Genomic DNA, 22,558 nt, shown 5'->3' on the forward strand with positions numbered 1-22,558 from the left:
TTGAACTTAATCGTCACATTCTGCGTTGCATCATCTTGCTCCTGACTCTCTATCTTTGGTGCTGTGAAGGAAAAAAGCAATAAACTATATGCTTTGCAAATGGTGCACTTCTTAGAAAGTCAGTGAGTGGAATGGAAGATGGATCTTAAACCCAAACAATGGAAACACTAGTGTCACGATCGTCGTAAGAAGCGGACCAAAGCGCAGCGTGGTGTGAATGCATCATTTAATAGATGACAAAAAACACAACGTAAACTGTACAAAAATAATAAACGACCGTGAAGCTATCATAAGACCTGTGCTGACACAAGCAACTAACATAGACAATCACCCACAAACAAACAGTGAAACCCAGGCTACCTAAGTATGATTCTCAATCAGAGACAACTAATGACACCTGCCTCTGATTGAGAACCATACTAGGCCGAAACATACAAATCCCAAAATCATAGAAAAGCAAACATAGACTGCCCACCCCAACTCACGCCCTGACCATACTAAATAACGACAAAACAAATGAAATAAAGGTCAGAACGTGACAACTAGTCTATCATGAGTATAGACAATGGAAACCCTAATCTATCATGAGTAAAGACAATGGAAACACTAGTCTATCATGAGTAAAGAATGGAAACACTAGTCTATCATGAGTAAAGAATGGAAACACTAGTCTATCATGAGTAAAGAATGGAAACACTAGTCTATCATGAGTAAAGAATGGAAACACTAGTCTATCATAAGTATAGACAATTGAAACACTAGTCTATCATGAGTAAAGAAGGAGCAGAGGAGTGGCAGCAATCATTATTTTCCTCTGTTATCATGCTCTACCTTCAATCTCCTCCTCGGTCTGATCACTTCAATAGATGATAAAAAGGGAACCAATCTCAGGTCAGTTTTGGGGTGTATGCCGATACTGGTTTGGAAACAGTTCTGAAACAAAGGGTACGATTAATCTCTTTTAGTTTAATTTAGAGTGTAAATTACAGTAGTTAGTTAGTGCCTCAACAGTAATGCACAGGCTTATAGACATATATTCAAGTAAAAATGACTATTCATATTATAACTATAGCAGCTAATATATGTTATTTTCAGGTAATAAAATATTCAGCTATGATTGCTGTCCCCTCAATAATAAAAATCAAAGGTGAGCTCTTCAAGTCGTCAAACGCTGTGGCCACGCCCACAGAAAGCAGTTTATTGACGTATTCTCCATATCGGCCAATAGAAACCGAGGCCACGTTTCGGTGCAGAATTTGAACAGAGTCGCAGACGGCAAAACGACGCTTGGACACAGATAGCAACCTTTCATTTGTTGTATTGTGTTAAAAGAGACGTATTTAGTTAAGGTAACACGTTTTTTAAAAAAATCCCCGGTGGAGCGTAACCATGAGGAGAAGGTTAGTCCCCCAAAATTGTGTGTGTGGGTTGCTGTGTTTAAATGATGTCCTTGACTGTTGTTAACGTTAGCTAGCTAACTAATAATGAGAGCTAGCATAGCATACTAAACAACGTTAAATAGATGAATGTTGGCACACAGTACTTCAGTAGCTAACGTTATCCCGTCGGTAATAACTAACATTAGTTACGCTACCGTTACTACTGTAGTACCTAACTAGTTAACTTTATCTGGCTAGCTAAATTGGGCTACACGGCTAACTAACCGTTTGGTAATCGCCTTAACTTGATATTAAAATGATAAGCTGCCATAACTAACTGCTAACGTTACTGTAAAGTATGTAAAGATGAGCTAACGTTAGCTAAACATATGTTTTTAAATACAATGGATAGTTTAACTAGATGGACTGTTTTGGCAACTCAATTAACGTAGTCGACTAACCTGTTTAGCCTGCCAAGAGGAATGTCAACCAGCTACTGATCAGACAAAATGTCCATAACTACTTGGCTACAGTAGCTACGTGTCACCTGACACCGTCGAGAACCTGCTCAGTTACTCTGTTGATCAACAACAAGCTCTGCAATGCACACAAAATAATATATGGAGAGTGTGAACCTAATCTGTAATCTTTCCTATAGTTGCAGGCTGCAGCATTCATAACACATTTATGTGACATGCTTTCACCTACTTAAAATGTTCCTCTACAGTGAAGTCCATGCTGCAGAATCTGTGGCATGTCTGAATCGAGCCCTGCACCAGTTGAAGGACATCTGGGAAGAAATAGGCATTCCAGAGGACCAGCGAATACAGAGGACTGATGTAGTCAAGAAACATATCAAAGTGAGTCTGGGGTTCATTCCAAAAGATGATTAAGGTAGTTTGATGTAGTCAAGAAACATATCAAAGTGAGTCTGGGGTTCATTCCAAAAGATGATTAAGGTAGTTTGATGTAGTCAAGAAACATATCAAAGTGAGTTTGGGGTTCATTCCAAAAGATGATTAAGGTAGTTTGATGTAGTCAAGAAACATATCAAAGTGAGTTTGGGGTTCTTTCCAAAAGATGATTAAGGTAGTTTGATGTAGTCAAGAAACATATCAAAGTGAGTTTGGGGTTCATTCCAAAAGATGATTAAGGTAGTTTGATGTAGTCAAGAAACATATCAAAGTGAGTTTGGGGTTCATTCCAAAAGATGATTAAGGTAGTTTGATGTAGTCAAGAAACATATCAAAGTGAGTTGGGGTTCATTCCAAAAGATGATTAAGGTAGTTTGATGTAGTCAAGAAACATATCAAAGTGAGTTTGGGGTTCTTTCCAAAAGATGATTAAGGTAGTTTGCTAGCCTGCTACCAGATCTGTTTGTGCTGTCTTGTGGCTTACTAAACTCCCTTGGTCATTGCCATGCATTGTTGTGACAATGACCATAGTAGTTGACAAATGGCAAGACAGTACAAAATGAGCTGGAGCCAGGACGGTAAATGTATTAACCAATGGAGCCAGGACGGTAAACTTATTAACCAATGGAGCCAGGACGGTAAACTTATTAACCAATGGAGCCAGGACGGTAAATGTATTAACCAATGGAGCCAGGACGGTAAATGTATTAACCAATGGAGCCAGGACGGTAAACTTATTAACCAATGGAGCCAGGACGGTAAACTTATTAACCAATGGAGCCAGGACGGTAAACGTATTAACCAATGGAGCCAGGACGGTAAATGCACTTATTAACCAATGGAGCCAGGACGGTAAATGCACTTATTAACCAATGGAGCCAGGACGGTAAATGCACTTATTAACCAATGGAGCCAGGACGGTAAATGCACTTATTAACCAATGGAGCCAGGACGGTAAATTCACTTATTAACCAATGGAGCCAGGACGGTAAACTCACTTATTAACCAATGGAGCCAGGACGGTAAACTCACTTATTAACCAATGGAGCCAGGACGGTAAACTCACTTATTAACCAATGGAGCCAGGACGGTAAATTCACTTATTAACCAATGGAGCCAGGACGGTAAATTCACTTATTAACCAATGGAGCCAGGACGGTAAACTCACTTATTAACCAATGGAGCCAGGACGGTAAACTCACTTATTAACCAATGGAGCCAGGACGGTAAACTCACTTATTAACCAATGGAGCCAGGACGGTAAACTCACTTATTAACCAATGGAGCCAGGACGGTAAATTCACTTATTAACCAATGGAGCCAGGACGGTAAATTCACTTATTAACCAATGGAGCCAGGACGGTAAATGCACTTATTAACCAATGGAGCCAGGACGGTAAATTCACTTATTAACCAATGGAGCCAGGACGGTAAACTTATTAACCAATGGAGCCAGGACGGTAAATTCACTTATTAACCAATGGAGCCAGGACGGTAAACTTATTAACCAATGGAGTGTATTTTGACCTGTGTGTGTTCTATTCTACTAGGGCTTGCTGGACATGATGATCGCAGAGGAGGACTGTTTAAGGAAGAGATTGATGAGCAGCATAGAGTCCTGTCGCAAAGAGCTGGATGTTCTGTGCACTGAGCTTCAACTATCCCCCTTTGAGGTCCACTTCTCTCTTGACTTGAGTTAAGCTTATTCCTTCTAGCTACTAGTGGAGCAATGAGCCTAAGGAGTGCATCTCCAGATTTTTGTATTTTGAGGTAACAAACTCGTGAAAAATATGCATTTTTCTGTCTTTAGAATCCAAGTTGGTACACGCAATGTTGTTACAGTAAAGATATTTTACTTGTATCTTTTGCTATGTGACCTGGATTTTTTTTAAACTATAGAAATGAAGGATTCTAGCTTTATTACCTCAAATATTTTTCATTGTGCTCCTGAATTACTTTGTGTGCGCCTACATCTTCCAAATTAGGCTCACATGTGCTCCTCGTAGAAAAAGGTCAGTGTAGAGCCATGTGTTACTTCATTATCCTAATGTGTCAGCTTGTTGATGTTCCTTTCAACCCGTCTCGATGTGTCTATAGGAGGACGAGGGGAGGACGATGCTGCAGCTGGAGAAGGACATCCGGTCACGGCTGGAGGTGATGATGAAACAGAAGAGTCAGAGGGTTAAAGACCTGAAGACTCTGTACAAGCAGGACCGGGAGCTGTGTGACATCATGTGTTCAGTTCCCTTCTGTATCGACATGGACTCTGTCCCATCCCTGGAACAGCTGGACAGCTACCACTCCTACCTGAATGATCTCACTAAAGAGAAGGTGCGTCTGCATCATCCTTCATGGTATTCATACATGTCAATTTTGGGGGGGGGTTCTTGGTCAGTTTGTGGTTAGCCGAAGGTAGCCTAGTGGTTAATGGCGTTGGGCCAGTAGCTGAACGGTTACTGTTTTGAATCACCGAGCTGACTAGGTTAAAAATCTGTCTGTGTCCTTGAGTAAGGCACTAAACCATAATTGCTCATGTAAGTCGCTCTGGATAAGAACGTCTGCTAAATGACTAAAATATAAAAGTAAAATGAACAATTTATGGCCCTAAGAATAGTATGATGTACAATAGACATAGGAAAGTGGGCCTGTCACTTAAGCACAGCAAACCCAATATACACAGATTTCTTATAGATTAATTTGAGAATTGCAGCGCTGTATGTTTGAAGAGGCATGAAGTGATACAATTCGGATGCATATTTAATAGTGCTGAGCGTTTAACCAACATTTCTGTAATTTTTTGTTTTTTAACTTCTTATGGCTGGGGGCAGTATTGAGTAGCTTGGATGAATAAGGTGCCCAGAGTGAACTGCCTGCTACTCAGTCCCAGTTGCTAATATTTTTTATTTTTATTTCACCTTTATTTAACCAGGTAGGCTAGTTGAGAACAAGTTCTCATTTGCAACTGCGACCTGGCCAAGATAAAGCATAGCAGTGTGAACAGACAACACAGAGTTACACATGGAGTAAACAATTAACAAGTCAATAACACAGTAGAAAAAAAATGGGCAGTCTATATACAATGTGTGCAAAAGGCATGAGGAGGTAGGCGAATAATACAATTTTGCAGATTAACACTAGGGTGATAAATGATCAGATGGTCATGTACAGGTAGAGATATTGGTGTGCAAAAGAGCAGAAAAGTAAATAAAAAAATAAAAAAAACAGTATAAAAACAGTATGGGAATGAGGTAGGTGAAAATGGGTGGGCTATTTACCAATAGACTATGTACAGCTGCAGCGATCGGTTAGCTGCTCGGATAGCTGATGTTTGAAGTTGGTGAGGAGATAAAAGTCTCCAACTTCAGCGATTTTTGCAGTTCGTTCCAGTCACAGGCAGCAGAGTACTGGAACGAAAGGCGGCCAAATGAGGTGTTGGCTTTAGGGATGATCAGTGAGATACACCTGCTGGAGCGTGTGCTACGGATGGGTGTTGCCATCGTGACCAGTGAACTGAGATAAGGCGGAGCTTTACCTAGCATGGACTTGTAGATGACCTGTAGCCAGTGGGTCTGGCGACAAATATGTAGCGAGGGCCAGCCGACTAGAGCATACAAGTCGCAGTGGTGGGTGGTATAAGGTGCTTTGGTGACAAAACGGATGGCACTGTGATAGACTGCATCCAGTTTGCTGAGTAGAGTGTTGGAAGCCATTTTGTAGATGACATCGCCGAAATCGAGGATCGGTAGGATAGTCAGTTTTACTAGGGTAAGCTTGGCGGCGTGAGTGAAGGAGGCTTTGTTGCGGAATAGAAAGCCGACTCTTGATTTGATTTTCGATTGGAGATGTTTGATGTGAGTCTGGAAGGAGAGTTTGCAGTCTAGCCAGACACCTAGGTACTTATAGATGTCCACATATTCAAGGTCGGAACCATCCAGGGTGGTGATGCTAGTCGGGCATGCGGGTGCAGGCAGCGATCGGTTGAAAAGCATGCATTTGGTTTTACTCGCGTTTAAGAGCAGTTGGAGGCCACGGAAGGAGTGCTGTATGGCATTGAAGCTCGTTTGGAGGTTAGATAGCACAGTGTCCAATGGCGGGCCTAAAGTATATAGAATTACATTTTTTACATTTAAGTCATTTAGCAGACGCTCTTATCCAGAGCGACTTACAAATTGGTGCTTTCACCTTATGACATCCAGTGGAACAGCCACTTTACAATAGTGCATCTAGGTCTTTTAAGGGGGTGAGAAGGATTACTTTATCCTATCCTAGGTATTCCTTAAAGAGGTGGGGTTTCAGGTGTCTCCGGAAGGTGGTGATTGACTCCGCTGTCCTGGCGTCGTGAGGGAGTTTGTTCCACCAGAATGGTGTCGTCTGCGTAGAGGTGGATCAGGGAATCGCCCGCAGCAAGAGCAACATCATTGATATATACAGAGAAAAGAGTCGGCCCGAGAATTGAACCCTGTGGCACCCCCATAGAGACTGCCAGAGGACCGGACAGCATGCCCTCCGATTTGACACACTGAACTCTGTCTGCAAAGTAATTGGTGAACCAGGCAAGGCAGTCATCCGAGAAACCGAGGCTATTGAGTCTGCCGATAAGAATATGGTGATTGACAGAGTCGAAAGCCTTGGCGAGGTCGATGAAGACGGCTGCACAGTACTGTCTTTTATCGATGGCGGTTATGATATCGTTTAGTACCTTGAGCGTGGCTGAGGTGCACCCGTGACCGGCTCGGAAACCAGATTGCACAGCGGAGAAGGTACGGTGGGATTCGAGATGGTCAGTGACCTGTTTGTTGACTTGGCTTTCGAAGACCTTAGATAGGCAGGGCAGGATGGATATAGGTCTATAGCAGTTTGGGTCCAGGGTGTCTCCCCCTTTGAAGAGGGGGATGACTGCGGCAGCTTTCCAATCCTTGGGGATCTCAGACGATATGAAAGAGAGGTTGAACAGGCTGGTAATAGGGGTTGCGACAATGGCGGCAGATAGTTTCAGAAATAGAGGGTCCAGATTGTCAAGCCCAGCTGATTTGTACGGGTCTAGGTTTTGCAGCTCTTTCAGAACAATATATGCATATTATTAGTATATTTGGATAGAAAACACTCTGAAGTTTCTAAAACTGTTTGAATGATGTCTGTGAGTATAACATAACTCATATGGCAGGCAAAAACCTTAGAAAAAAATCCAACCAGGAAGTGTGAAATCTGAGGTTAGTTGTTTTTCAACTCATTCCCTATTGAAGATACAGTGGGATATTGGTCATGTTGCACTTCCTAAGGCTTCCACTAGATGTCAACAGTCTTTAGAAACTTGTTTGAGGCTTCTACTGTAAAGGAGGGGCTCATACAGGCTCTTTGAGTCAGTGGTCTGGCAGAGTGATGCTCGTGATGCTCGTTCACGTGAGAGGTAGCTCGCGTTCCATTGTTTTTCTACAGACAAAGGAATTCTCCGGTTGGAACATTATTGAAGATTTATGTTAAAAACATCCTAAAGATTGATTCTATACATCGTTTGACATGTTTCTCCAGACTGTAATGGAACATTTTGACATTTCGTGGGCTCCTAGTGAACGCGCTTCGTGAGGTTGGATTTGTTTACAAAACGTGCTAACATAAGTAGCTATTTGGACATAAATGATGGACATTATTGAACAAAACAAACATTTATTGTGGAACTGGGATTCCTGGGAGTGCATTCTGATGAAAATCATCAAAGGTAAGTGAATATTTATAATGTTATTTCTGACTTCTGTTGACTGCACAATATGGCGGATATCTTTTTGGCTTGTTTGGTCTCTGAGTGCCGTACTTTTTTGAAATCTGACACAGCGGTTGCATTAAGGAGAAGTGTATCTAAAGTTCCATGCATAACATTTGTATTTTCATCAACATTTATTATGAGAATTTCTGTAAATTGATGTGGCTCTCTGCAAAATCACCGGATGTTTTTGGAACTATTGAACATATAACGCGCCATAGTATTTTTCTTAAAATATATAAATATGAACTTTATCGAACAAAACATACATGTATTGTGTAACACATTCCTACGAGTGTCATCTGATGAAGATCATCAAAGGTTAGTGGTGAATTCTCTTTCTATTTCTGATTTTTGTGACTCTTCTCTTTGGCTGGAAAAATGGCTGTGTTTTTCTGTGACTTGGCTCTGACCTAACATAATCGTTTGGTGCTTTCGCCGTAAAGACGATTTGAAATCGGACACTGGTGGGATTAACAAGAAGGGTATCTTTAAAATGATGTGAAATACTTCTATATTTGAGGAATTTTAATTATGGGATTTCTGTTTTTGATTTTGGCGCCCTGCACTTTCACTGGCTGTTGTCATATCGATCCCGTTAGCGGGATCTCAGCCCTAAGAAGTTTTAAACAACAAATTGACTGACATGGGTTCAATTATTTTAATTCCATTTTGTTATATTTTTTTTCTATGAGCTTAGTTTTTCTGGGTTGGCATGGTTACAAATGGTCTGCGGTTGTGAGGCCGGTTGGACGTACTGCCAAATTCTCTAAAATGACTTTGGAGGAGGCTTATGGTAGAGAAATTAACATTATATTCTCTGGCAACAGCTCTGGTGGACATTCCTGCAGTCATCATGCCAATTGCACACTCCCTCAAAACTTTAGACATCTGTGGCATTGTGTTGTGTGACAACTGAACATGTTAAGAGTGGCCTTTTTATTGTCCCCCAGCACAAGGTGCACCTGTGTAATGATCATGCTGTTTTAATCAGCTTATTGATATGCCACACCTGTCAGGTGGATGGATTATCTTGGCAAAGGAGAAATGCTCACTAACAGGAATGTAAATACATTTGCGCACAACATTTGAGAGAAATAAGCTTTTTGTGTGTATGGAACATTTCTGTGATCTTTTATTTTCAGCTCTTGAAACACGCGACCAACACTTTAAATGTTGCATTTTACATGTTCATTCAGACAATCTTTGTGTAAGTTGAGATTTATGCTCTTCATTGTATGTTCCAGGATCGTCGCCACGGTGAGTTTGTGGGTATCAAGCGTCAGATCATTGTGTGTATGGAGGAGCTGGACCAGCTGCCAGACACCAGCTTTGAGAGGGACGTGGTATGTGAGGACGAGGAGGCCTTCTGTCTGTCCAGCGACAACATCACAGCTCTCCAACTGCTGCTGGGACAGGTGAGACCAGGGCATACAGCCCTTTTCATGTACATTCACCATTTTCTGTTATTTTCTTTTCAGAATGCTTCATTTATTTAAAGATGTGCCATATTGATTACAATGGCACAGAAGAAGAGGCTGATGTTCCACGTGTCCCCAACCTATTGTGTTTTTTTTTGTTTGCGTTGTTAATAACTTATTTTGTGCATAATGTTGCCGCTACCGTTTCTTATGACCAAAAATAACTTCTGGACATCAGGACTGCGATTTACTCATTTACATTTAAGTCATTTAGCAGACGCTCTTATCCAGAGCGACTTACAAATTGGTGCATTCACCTTATGACATCCAGTGCTCATCACTGGCAGAGTCCTTTTTTTTCCTTTAACGAGTCCGACGTGAACGATATACTGCTTTCTCGGGAACAGGCCCAAATCCCCGTGATTTGCATGAAGAGGAGGCGGAGAAAAGGGGTCCAGAGGGCAGGCTGCCTTTGGAGAATTTGTAGGCGATCGAATAAACCCCCACTTCCTTCCATTCTGCTAGCAAACATGCAATGTTTGGAGAATAAAATCAATGACCAACGAGGAAGATTAAACTACCAACTGGACATTCAAAACTGTAATATCTTATGCTTCACGGAGTGGTGCCTGAATGACGACACTATCAACATATAGCTGGCTGGTTATACGCTGTACCGGCAGGATAGAACAGCGGTGTCTGGTAAGACGAGGGGATCCTCAACACGGGCCCCTCGGGGGTGCGTTCTCAGTCCCCTCCTGTATTCCCTGTTCACTCATGACTGGACGGACCAAAAAAAGCCAATACCGATTAATCAGATTATTTATTTTTATATATTTGTAATAATGACAATTGCAACAATACCGAATGAACACTTATTTTAACTTAATATAATACATCAATAAAATCAATTTAGCCTCAAATAAATAATGAAATTTGGTTGAAATAATGCAAAAACAAAGTGTTGGAGAAGAAAGTAAAAGTGCAATATGTGCCATGTAAGAAAGCGAACGTTTCAGTTCCTTGCTCAGAACATGAGAACATATGAAAGCTGGTGGTTCCTTTTAACATGAGACTTCAATATTCCCAGGTAAGAAGTTTTAGGTTGTAGTTATTATAGGACTATTTCTCTCTATACGATTTGTATTTCATATACCTTTTGACTATTGGATGTTCTTATAGGCACTTTAGTATTGCCGGTGTAACAGTATAGCTTCCATCTCTCTCCTCGCTCCTCCCTGGGCTCGAACCAGGAACACATCGACAACAGCCACCCTCAAAGCAGCGTTACCCATGCAGAGCAAGGGGAACAACTACTCCAAGTCTCAGAGCGAGTGACGTTTGAAACGCTATTAGCGCGCACCCCACTGACTAGCTAGCCATTTCACATCGGTTACACCAGCCTCATCTCGGGAGTTGATAGGCTTGAAGTTATAAACAGCTCAATGCTTGGAGTATTGCGAAGAGCTGCTGGCAAAACGCACGAAAGTGCTGTTTGAATGAATGCTTACAAGCCTGCTGGTGCCTACCATCGCTCAGTCAGGCTGCTCTATCAAATCATAGACTTAGTTATAACATAATAACACACAGAAACACGAGCCGTAGGTCATTAATGTGGTCGAATCCGAAACTATCATCTCGAAAACAAGATGTTTTTTTCTTTCAGTGAAATACGGAACCGTTCCGTATTTTATCTAACGGGTGGCATCCATAAGTCTAAATATTCTTGTTACATTGCACAACTTTCAATGTTATGTCATAATTACGTAAAATGCTGGCAAATTAGTTCGTGAAGAGCCAGGCGGCCCAGACTGTTGCATATACCCTGACTCTGCGTGCAATGAACGCAAGAGAAGTGACACAATTTCACCTGGTTAATATTGCCTGCTAACCTTCTTTTAGCTAAATATGCAGGTTTAAAAATATATACTTCTGTGTATTGATTTTAAGAAAGGCATTTATGTTTATGGTTCGGTACACGTTGGAGCAACGACAGTCCTTTTTCGCGAATGCGCACCGCATCGATTATATGCAACGCAGGACACGCTAGATAAACTAGTAATATCATCAACCATGTGTAGTGATAACTAGTGATTATGATTGATTGTTTTTTATACGATAAGTTTAATGCTAGCTAGCAACTTACCTTGGCTTCTTACTGCATTCGCGTAACAGGCAGGCTCCTCGTGAGGCAGGAGGTTAGAGCGTTTGACTAGTTAACCGTAAGGTTGCAAGATTGAATCCCCGAGCTGACAAGGTAAACATCTGTCGTTCTGCCCCTGAACAAGGCAACAGAAAACTTGAAATCGGCCCTAATTAATCGGTCGACCTCTACTACAGAGGGTAGTGAGAACGGCCCAGTACATCACTGGGGCCAAGTTTCCTGCCATCCAGGACCTCTATACCAGGCGGTGTCAGAGGAAGGCCCTAAAAATTGTCAGACTCCAGTCGCCCTACTCATAGACTTTTCTCTCTGCTACAACATGGCAAGTGGTACCGGATCGCAAAGACGCTTCTAAACAGCTTCTACCCCCCCCCAAGCCATAAGACTCCTGAACATCTAATCAAATGGCTACCCAGACTATTTTCATTGCCCCCCCTCACCCCCTCTTTTACACCTCTGCTACTCTCTGTTGTTGTCATCTATGCATAGTCACTTTAATAACTCTACCTACATGTACATATTACCTCAATTACCTCAACTAACCGGTGCCCCCGCACATTGACTCTGTAGCGGTACCCCCTGTGTATAGTCTCGCTATTGTTATTTTACTGCTGCTTTTTAATTACTTGTTACTTTTATTTTTTATTCTTATCCATATTTTTTTAACTGCATTGTTGGTTAGGGGCTCGTAAGTAAGCATTTCACTGTAAGGTCTACACTTGTGACTAATAAAATTTGCTATTGTAAGAGCAATTTCTGACTGTTTTTAGGCTTGCATTTTAGTTTAAACTTTCTCTTGGGATGGTTTCACTCTTGTTGGGTGGTATTTGATACATCTACATAGCGATCAGATAAATGTTTACAAATGTAACACAGAAGCCCATTTGTCCATCAAAACAACACTTTAAATTGTTTACCTTTTATTTAACTAGGCAAGTCAGTTTCTACACACATTCTAATTTTCAATGACAGCCTACCGGGGAACAGTGGGTTAACTGCCTGTTCAGGGGCAGAATGACAGATTTGTACCTTGTCAGCTCGGGGATTTGAACTTGCAACCTTCCGGTTACTAGTCCAACGCTGTAACCACTAGGCTACCCTGCCGCCCCTGACCATACTTATTGTTGTGTTATTCTCAGCTGGAGGATCGCAAGACTGAGAACGAGCTGGTGTGTAGCTCCTACCGCACTAAGATCCAGGAGCTGTGGGAGAGGCTGCAGGTGCCCCAGGAGGAGAGAGATGGCATGTCAGAACACATGGTCCAGTCCAGGACGAAGAACATGGATGCTGTGAGTTTAACATTTAAGGTTGAATTCCTGGACTGGACCATGTGTTCTGACATACATTTTAAGGTTGAATTCAGGTTTTCCTGCTTATTCCCTCCTTATTCCAGGAATCTTCTCACCAGGATTTCTGGGAACCTATGGAATTATGGGAAAGTTACTGGAATTTTGCAACCCTACATAATTCTTGTTTGGTGGGTCCTGTAAAGTGGAAACAAAGTGGAGGAACCTCCAGCACTATGCTATACCTATCCAGACCCTTATTACACTTTTTTTTTTATTTTTAACGTTTTGCATTTGCAAGGACTGCCTTTCAGAATGCCTATGACAAACCCTAGGCCCAACTGTATTTACCATGAGTAATGAATACGTTGGGTAATATTACTCACCTGAGTGAATGTTCTGAATTGAATGAATCAGTAGGTTTTGTACCCCCCCCGCTCCCCAGTTACAAGCTGAGTGCCGGCGTCTGGAGCAGCTAAAGATCAAGAACATGAGCAATGTGGTAGAAGCCATCAGGGCCGAGGTGGCTCTGTTCTGGGAGAGGTGTTTCTACAGCCTGGAGCAGAGACAAGCCTTCACACCCTACTATGGTGGTCAGTTGTTGTTTGTAAATAGAGTATCGTAGTATGTATTTTGATTGGAATGTACTACTGGGTTGCTCATATGAAACCTGGTCCCTGTTATGACTAATGTCCCGGGTGGTGTTCATTTGGTACATCACAGAGAAACGTTGTGCAAATGAATATGGTGTTTCTTATTAGACAATAGTCCAGGTCGTCCCCACCTTGTTTGCCAGTTGTCTTCCATTTTGGTGACCAATGAACACAACCCTGGTTGTCCGACTGAGATTGATAAATAACACACTGATACTTTATTCCCTCAGATGACTACACTGAGGAGATGCTGAACCTACACCAGGAGGAGCTCCTGAGTCTGAAGAAGCACTACGAGGACCACAGGGAGCTGTTTGAAGGAGTAACCAGGTGGCAAGACAGCTGGACTCTGTTCTTACAACTGGAGGTGAGCACTTTTTAGTGAGGAATATGATTTCAAATATTTAATCTCAGTCTGTTTTGTGTATATTGTGTCCGTGACATCACCTTCCATCTGTCATCATGCTGAACCCCAACCCTTCACTTTTCCACTGACTCACGAGTTTCGGGTGTGTTTCTCAAGTGACTGTATTTGTCAAGATCATGGTTGAATTCTCCACAGAAAAAGGCAACGGATCCTTCTAGATTCAACAACCGAGGAGGGAACCTTCTTAAAGAGGAGAAACAGAGGGCCGAGCTGCAGAAAAGCCTGCCGAAGGTGAGGCTAAGTAGTGTTCTTCAGATTGTCATGTTAATTGGTTATTTCTCTACCCACAGGCTCTCTGACCTGAATAACTGGCCTGTTTTTCTTTGTGTTCTATATTTCTGTGTTTTTATTTATTTATTGTGACACCTCAGGGGCCATTAAAGAGGGGCCCATTAACTTGAAACATGTTCTCTCGTGTGTTCCAGTTGGAGAAGAGCCTGAAGACCCAGATAGACCTCTGGGAGGAGGAGCAGTACAGAGAGTTCCTGGTTAACGGACAACGGTTCCTCCAGTATGTACAGGAGCAGTGGGAACTACTGCGTCTGGAGAAGGAGAGAGAGAAGAATGAGAGAGTAAGATGAGACCAAACGGCCCCGTTTCAATGATTTTAGATTAGACCAAACGGCCCTGTTTCAATGGTTTTTAGATGAGACAAAACGGCCCCGTTTCAATGATTTTAGATGAGACAAAACGGCCCCGTTTCAATGATTTTAGATGAGACAAAACGGCCCCGTTTCAATGATTTTAGATGAGACAAAACGGCCCGTTTCAATGATTTTAGATGAGACAAAACGGCCCTGTTTTAGATGAGACAAACGGCCCTGTTTGGGCGCTTTTTAATGTGCTTCCTTCCTCCCTTTGAGGCAATCACTGATCTCACTTGATTAGATTGACTTCAATCTCATCAATGTCTGTCTCCTCAACACAGCTTTCCCCTACCATGTCATAATCAGATCAGTGATATATTCTAGGAAGTGGGGGGGGGGGGGTTGCGATGACAAACACACACACCTTAACTGCGGACTATTTCCAGTGTTTTCCTAGTATATAGTGAATCTGGTTCCCATGACAAATACTGAGTGTGATCTGTGAAACAAACAGCAACTGAAGAAGAACCAGCAGATAGAACAAGACATGCTGTATGGTACTGCTCAACGAACCCCCTCCAAAAGACGCCTTGCAGAGACCCCTACGCCTGGCAAAGCAAGAAAGGTAAAACCAGTTGATTCAACACCAATGGGGTTGTTTTTGTGATCAAATTTTAATTTTTGAAGAGGTAGGGTTTCAGATGTTTTTGGAAGATGGGAAGAGACTGCTGTCCTAGCTTCAGGGGGAAGCTGGTTACACTATTGGGGTGACAAGACAGGGAAGCGCTTGGACTGGGCTGACTGGCTGCACGTAGGGATGGGTGGGAGGGCAAAGAGATCATTGATTGGCTTGGGATGTTGGGTTTGAGCAGAGCCTAACGGTAGTGAGGGGCAGTTCCTCCTCAACAACCATAATGTCTAGTCTGGGTTAAAAACCACGACCCGGAATGTCTAGTCTGGGTTAAAAACGGAGCAATGTGTGAATTGTCGTTTTCTCCTTTCCCCAGCTGAATGCCACTAGCAGTATCTCCAGTTCTACTCCTAACAGCACCTTCCGCTCTGCCTTCGGCGGAACCATGTGCCAGTCGCCCGTCCTCAGACCACCTATGTCTGCCAGCAAGGTTAGTACACACACACACACACAGAGTCCCGGTCCTCAGACCACCTACGACTGTCAGCATGGTTAGTACAGAGAGTCCCCGGTCCTCAGACCACCTACGACTGTCAGCATGGTTAGTACAGAGAGTCCCCAGTCCTCAGACCAGACTGTCAGCATGGTTAGTACACAGAGTCCCTGGTCCTCAGACCAGACTTTCAGCATGGTTAGTACACACACACACACACACACAGAGTCCCGGTCCTCAGACCACCTACGACTGTCAGCATGGTTAGTACAGAGAGTCCCCAGTCCTCAGACCAGACTGTCAGCATGGTTAGTACAGAGAGTCCCCGGTCCTCAGACCAGACTGTCAGCATGGTTAGTACAGAGAGTCCCCGGTCCTCAGACCAGACTGTCAGCATGGTTAGTACAGAGAGTCCCCGGTCCTCAGACCAGACTGTCAGCATGGTTAGTACAGAGAGTCCCGGTCCGCAGACCAGACTGTCAGCATGGTTAGTACAGAGAGTCCCCGGTCCTCAGACCAGACTGTCAGCATGGTTAGTACAGAGAGTCCCCGGTCCTCAGACCAGACTGTCAGCATGGTTAGTACAGAGAGTCCCCGGTCCTCAGACCAGACTGTCAGCATGGTTAGTACAGAGAGTCCCCGGTCCTCAGACCAGACTGTCAGCATGGTTTGTACAGAGAGTCCCCGGTCCTCAGACCAGACTGTCAGCATGGTTAGTACAGAGAGTCCCCGGTCCTCAGACCACCTACGACTGTCAGCATGGTTAGTACAGAGAGTCCCCGGTCCTCAGACCACCTACGACTGTCAGCATGGTTAGTACAGAGAGTCCCCGGTCCTCAGACCACCTACGACTGTCAGCATGGTTAGTACAGAGAGTCCCCGGTCCTCAGACCAGACTGTCAGCATGGTTAGTACACTGAGTCCCCGGTCCTCAGACCAGACTGTCAGCATGGTTAGTACACAGAGTCCCAGCATGGTCCCTTATGATCATCACCGACAGTGTTTGTTTGTCCTTGTCATCTCATAAGGATCCGGTCTCAATAACAGCCATGTTGAGTCAGTTGAAGAGGGGAAACATGGTAACGACATGACTCATAGCATGCTTAAAACGAGTAACAGACCCTTTTATACCCGTCTGCTTCACATGAAGTGTTAGAGAACACTAACACCCCCCCCCCCCCCCCCCCCTCCCTCCCTCCCAGATTCCTCTGAGGACCCCTGGTCGTGTTGGAAGAACCCCCCACACAGTGGAACGCAACAAGGAGAACGTCTCCCACCTGAACGGCACGGCGCTGAGAACCCCTGCCTCGCGCTGCAACATCACCGTTAACTCTGTGGCCAGCACCTATTCTGAATTTTCGGTAATTTAGGTCATCACCTACCGGCCAATCATAAACCCAGCAACACACAATCCAGTCAGAGATACGTGGCTATACATGTCTGTACAGTGAGAGAATTGCACCAGTCTTATACACTTAAAGGAAAGATTCACCCATTTTTCGATGTTATATTGTTTTTGTGCATCTCAGAGTTGATGTTCTATCGATTACCTGGGTATCGGTGTTCAAGCAGGTAGAAATCTGTCCTGTATTAACGTACCACAGTCATAGTCTCACTACACAGGAAGTTAATAGGAAGTCTCTCTCTCTAGACAGGAAGTTAAGGCGGCAGGGTAGCCTAGTGGTTAGAGCATTGGACTAGTAACCGAAAGGTTGCAAGTTCAAATCCCCGAGCTGACAAGGTACAAAATCTGTCGTTCTGCCCCTGAACAGGCAGTTAACCCACTGTTCCTAGGCCGTCATTGAAAATAAGAATTTGTTCTTAACTGACTTGCCTAGTAAAATAAAGGTAAAATAAAAAAATAGGAAGTCTCTCTCACTACACAGGAAGTTAATAGGAAGTCTCTCTTTACACAGGAAGTTAATAGGAAGTCTCTCTCTCTACACAGGAAGTTAATAGGAAGTCTCTCTCTACACAGGAAGTTAATAGGAAGACTCTCTCTCTACACAGGAAGTTAATAGGAAGTCTCTCTCTCACTACACAGGAAGTTAATAGGAAGACTCTCTCTCACTACACTGGAAGTTAATAGGAAGTCTCTCTCTACACAGGAAGTTAATAGGAAGTCTCTCTCTCTCTACACAGGAAGTTAATAGGAAGTCTCTCTCTCTACACTGGAAGTTAATAGGAAGTCTCTCTCTACACTGGAAGTTAATAGGAAGTCTCTCTCTACACTGGAAGTTAATAGGAAGTATCTCTCTCTACACAGGAAGTTAATAGGAAGTCTCTACACTGGAAGTTAATAGGAAGTCTCTCTCTCTCTACACTGGAAGTTAATAGGAAGTCTCTCTCTCTCTACACTGGAAGTTAATAGGAAGTCTCTCTCTCTACACAGGAAGTTAATAGGAAGACTCTCTACACAGGAAGTTAATAGGAAGTTAATAGGAAGTCTCTCTCTCTCTACACAGGAAGTTAATAGGAAGTCTCTCTCTCTCTACACAGGAAGTTAATAGGAAGTCTCTCTCTCTCTACACTGGAAGTTAATAGGAAGTCTCTCTCTCTCTCTACACAGGAAGTTAATAGGAAGTCTCTCTCTCTACACTGGAAGTTAATAGGAAGTCTCTCTCTATCTACAGAGGAAGTTAATAGGAAGTCTCTCTCTCTCCCTACACAGGAAGTTAACAGGAAGTCTCTCTCCATACACAGGAAGTTAATAGGAAGTCTCTCTCTACACAGGAAGTTAATAGGAAGTCTCTCTCTCAACACTGGAAGTTAATAGGAAGTCTCTCTCTCTACACTGGAAGTTAATAGGAAGTCTCTCTCTCTACACAGGAAGTTAATAGGAAGTCTCTCTCTACACAGGAAGTTAATAGGAAGTCTCTCTCTCTACACTGGAAGTTAATAGGAAGTCTCTCTCCATACACAGGAAGTTAATAGGAAGTCTCTCTCTCCACAGGAAGTTAATAGGAAGTCTCTCTCTACACTGGAAGTTAATAGGAAGTCTCTCTCTACACAGGAAGTTAATAGGAAGTCTCTCTCTCTCTACACTGGAAGTTAATAGGAAGTCTCTCTCTCTCTACAGAGGAAGTTAATAGGAAGTCTCTCTCTCTCCCTACACAGGAAGTTAACAGGAAGTCTCTCTCTCCATACACAGGAAGTTAATAGGAAGACTCTCTCTCTACACAGGAAGTTAATAGGAAGTCTCTCTCTCTCACTACACAGGAAGTTAATAGGAAGACTCTCTCTCACTACACTGGAAGTTAATAGGAAGTCTCTCTCTACACAGGAAGTTAATAGGAAGTCTCTCTCTCTACACAGGAAGTTAATAGGAAGTCTCTCTCGCTACACTGGAAGTTAATAGGAAGTCTCTCCCTATTAACTTCCAGTGTAGAGAGAGAGACTTCCTATTAACTTCCAGTGTAGAGAAAGTCTCTCTCTCTACACAGGAAGTTAATAGGAAGTCTCTCTCTACACTGGAAGTTAATAGGAAGTCTCTCTCTACACTGGAAGTTAATAGGAAGTCTCTCTCTCTACACAGGAAGTTAATAGGAAGTGTCTCTCTCTCTCTACACTGGAAGTTAATAGGAAGTCTCTCTCTCTCTACACTGGAAGTTAATAGGAAGTCTCTCTCTCTCTACACTGGAAGTTAATAGGAAGTCTCTCTCTACACTGGAAGTTAATAGGAAGTCTCTCTCTACACTGGAAGTTAATAGGAAGTCTCTCTCTCTACACTGGAAGTTAATAGGAAGTCTCTCTCTCTCTACACTGGAAGTTAATAGGAAGTCTCTCTCTCTCTACACTGGAAGTTAATAGGAAGTCTCTCTCTCTCTACACTGGAAGTTAATAGGAAGTCTCTCTCTCTCTACAGAGGAAGTTAATAGGAAGTATCTCTCTCTCTACAGAGGAAGTTAATAGGAAGTATCTCTCTCTCTACAGAGGAAGTTAATAGGAAGTATCTCTCTCTCTACAGAGGAAGTTAATAGGAAGTCTCTCTCTCTCTACAGAGGAAGTTAATAGGAAGACTCTCTCTCTACACTGGAAGTTAATAGGAAGTCTCTCTCTCTCTACACAGGAAGTTAATAGGAAGTCTCTCTCTCACTACACTGGAAGTTAATAGGAAGTCTCTCTCTCTCTACACAGGAAGTTAATAGGAATACAATGTTTAGATCATTAAAACGTCTATCATACATGTCAGATTTCAATACTGGCTGATGTCGTAACTCGGTAGGATGTCTTCTCTCCAATGAGAGAATCATATTCTTTATCGGGCTCCCGAGTGGTGCAGCTGTCTAATGTACTGCATCTCAGAGGTGTCACTACAGTCCCTGGTTTGAATCCAGGCTGTATCACATCCGGCCGTGATTGGGAGTCCCATAGGGCGGCCGCACAATTGGCCCAGCGTTGCCGGGGTAGGCCGTCATTGTAAATAGGTGAATTTAGGTGAATCTTTCCTTTAAGTGAAAGCAAGCTGTCATGAATAGATTTCCTCTGACCGTCTAACTCTACATTCTATTTTAGAAGGATTTTGTCAACATTGAATCCACCGCCATTACCAGGTTTGTATGAATGGCCATTTTTACTTAACACCGTAACAATCAGTGAGGCTCACCATGCTAAGTTGCTAACCAAGGTTGCATGCTGAAGTTATGCCTACTTTTCAGCTTTGACTAACGGAGTGCAACCGAGAGCCTGGTCCGGTTCGGTTGGCCTAACCACCTTGTGAGGAACAATATTCACATTGAAGATCAAACGTACACTGTTGAACTGGGCTGTGTTGCTGGGTTTTCATATTGACTTTTATCACAAGGTTTTTGGTTAAACTATTGTCACGCAGCCATGTTATTCTGTGTCTTCTATCTCTCTTCACATTTATAATAACCTTCTGGGGGGTTGTGTTGTTGCACACTGCACAGGAAGTTAAAGGGATGTTCCACTCACCTTCTCCAAGACAGATTTTCCTTCCTGTGTTTTGTCTTCATGTAACGTACAGGACCAGTATGTACCGCATGTATGTTTTTGTATTAGTGACTTTTTATTCTCCTCCTCCAGCGAGATCTCTCAAAAGCTTCCAAATCTAATGTCAAGACAGGACATCTGAACTCTACTGGCACTCGTCTCTGAGCTGAAGGATCAGACAGAACCACACCTGACCCTGAATCATTTGACTGAATTTCACGGTTTCTGTCCGGGTCCATTTCTGCATGTCCAGATGAAGGGAATCTGTTAACACCTACTGAATGTAACTGCAATGAGAACAGGAACTTGCACCCCTCACTGAGTCTCTCAGCTTAAATGTTCTTCTAGCACTGCAAAGGGTTTCACTTGTCGTCATCTCCGAGGGCTCGGAACTACTACCGCGATCCTCCATCTCTCTGAGGGCTCTGAACTACTGCCGTGATCTTCCATCTCTCTGAGGGCTCTGAACGACTACCGCGATCCTGAATCCTCCATCTCTCTGAGGGCTCTGAACTATACTTTCTGGCCTCAGGTCTTCCCAGTTTATATAGTCTGTGTCCCATTTCTACATGGAGATGTCAACACCTACTGAATGTACTGAACTCTACTCATTTGTCCGAAGATTTGTATTATATTCATTCTTCTCGATTTTTAAGCTTCTCTGATCTATGAGCTGAATGAAACATTGGGAGGACTTGCTAGACCTATGGGAAAAACAGTTTTCATTCAACTTTTAACATCCTCTATATAATACTCCAATTTATTATTTTTTTAATCATCCATGTTGGTAGTAGAGTACATTTTTGTACTTCTTATGGGGGGCTTGTAGCAAATGATCATTCTGCCATATAAACATTGGCTTTACACTACATTTTCAGTCACCTTTTCCATTTTGGGGCGGGCGGGGGGGGGGGGGGTACCACTGTGACATCGCAAAGGCATACTCCTTGACTGTTGGTGATTTGCAAACTGTAATTAAATATTTCCAAATGAGCATCCATTTCTGTTGTCTTAAATGTTTTTACAGTATTGTGAATGCAAGTGGAAAAAGTCAAGGCAGTGGGGTGAAAATAAATGTTTACTCGCAAATCAATAATCCATCATATCTATATTCTGAGGGAGTAAAAACCCCATGGCTGTGTTCATAAAAGGACTGCCACACACACACTTTAGTTTTGTGTTTCAAAATGTTCTGCTACAGTGTGCCCTAATGAACATGACCCATTAAAAGGTAACTATATTGCGGTATAATGGGCTCTATTTAATCTGTATCACTGAAGCATTATTTCACGGTATTTTCCTATTAAGCCGACAATCTGCAGCGTTTACCGTGAATGTGGGAACATTGCCCTCAACATCCAGGGCCTTCTCCCTGTGGTTCTCGTGGACCAGTAGAACCTCTTGTAGAACAGCCATGAGATCCTCCAGGGCCTTCTCCCTGTAGTTCTCGTGGACCAGTAGAACCTCTTGTAGAACAGCCATGAGATCCTCCAGGGCCTTCTCCCTGTGGTTCTCGTGGACCAGTAGAACCTCTTGTAGAACAGCCATGAGATCCTCCAGGGCCTTCTCCCTGTGGTTCTCGTGGACCAGTAGAACCTCTTGTATATCAGTCATGAGATCCTCCAGGGCCTTCTCCCTGTGGTTCTCGTGGACCAGTAGAACCTCTTGTAGAACAGCCATGAGATCCTCCAGGGCCTTCTCCCTGTGGTTCTCGTGGACCAGTAGAACAGCCATTAGTTGTGCTGTGTCATGAGATCCTCCAGGGCCTTCTCCCTGTGGTTCTCGTGGACCAGTAGAACAGCCATTAGTTGTGCTGTGTCATGAGATCCTCCAGGGCCCTCTCCCTGTAGTTCTCGTGGACCAGTAGAACCTCTTGTAGAACAGCCATGAGA

The 22,558-nt window shown here is 43.1% G+C and overlaps 1 protein-coding gene across 5 annotated transcripts; it reads left to right on the forward strand.

The window, feature by feature from the left end:
• The first annotated feature begins 1,222 nt into the window (after positions 1 to 1,222).
• LOC115144676 (protein regulator of cytokinesis 1-like) lies at positions 1,223 to 20,849 on the forward strand. Of its 5 annotated transcripts, XM_029685685.2 has the most exons (16): positions 1,223 to 1,400; positions 2,107 to 2,239; positions 3,844 to 3,966; positions 4,391 to 4,624; positions 9,299 to 9,469; positions 12,776 to 12,925; positions 13,368 to 13,515; positions 13,806 to 13,942; positions 14,138 to 14,233; positions 14,428 to 14,574; positions 15,104 to 15,214; positions 15,597 to 15,710; positions 16,916 to 17,074; positions 20,229 to 20,266; positions 20,372 to 20,429; positions 20,760 to 20,849. In XM_029685685.2, exons 1-15 carry the CDS (start codon positions 1,390 to 1,392, stop codon positions 20,379 to 20,381), a joined length of 1,782 nt encoding a protein of 593 aa, XP_029541545.1. In that variant the 5' UTR covers positions 1,223 to 1,389; the 3' UTR covers positions 20,382 to 20,429; positions 20,760 to 20,849. The 5 variants fall into 5 exon arrangements, with proteins under 5 accessions (XP_029541545.1, XP_029541543.1, XP_029541544.1 ...); XM_029685683.2 differs by lacking the exon at positions 20,372 to 20,429 and having other exon boundaries at positions 20,760 to 20,846; XM_029685684.2 differs by lacking the exons at positions 20,229 to 20,266; positions 20,372 to 20,429 and having other exon boundaries at positions 1,225 to 1,400; positions 20,760 to 20,848.
• Positions 20,850 to 22,558: the final 1,709 nt, after the last annotated feature.

Source organism: Oncorhynchus nerka, linkage group LG17, assembly GCF_034236695.1.
Source record: "Oncorhynchus nerka isolate Pitt River linkage group LG17, Oner_Uvic_2.0, whole genome shotgun sequence".
Lineage (NCBI taxonomy): Eukaryota > Metazoa > Chordata > Actinopteri > Salmoniformes > Salmonidae > Oncorhynchus > Oncorhynchus nerka.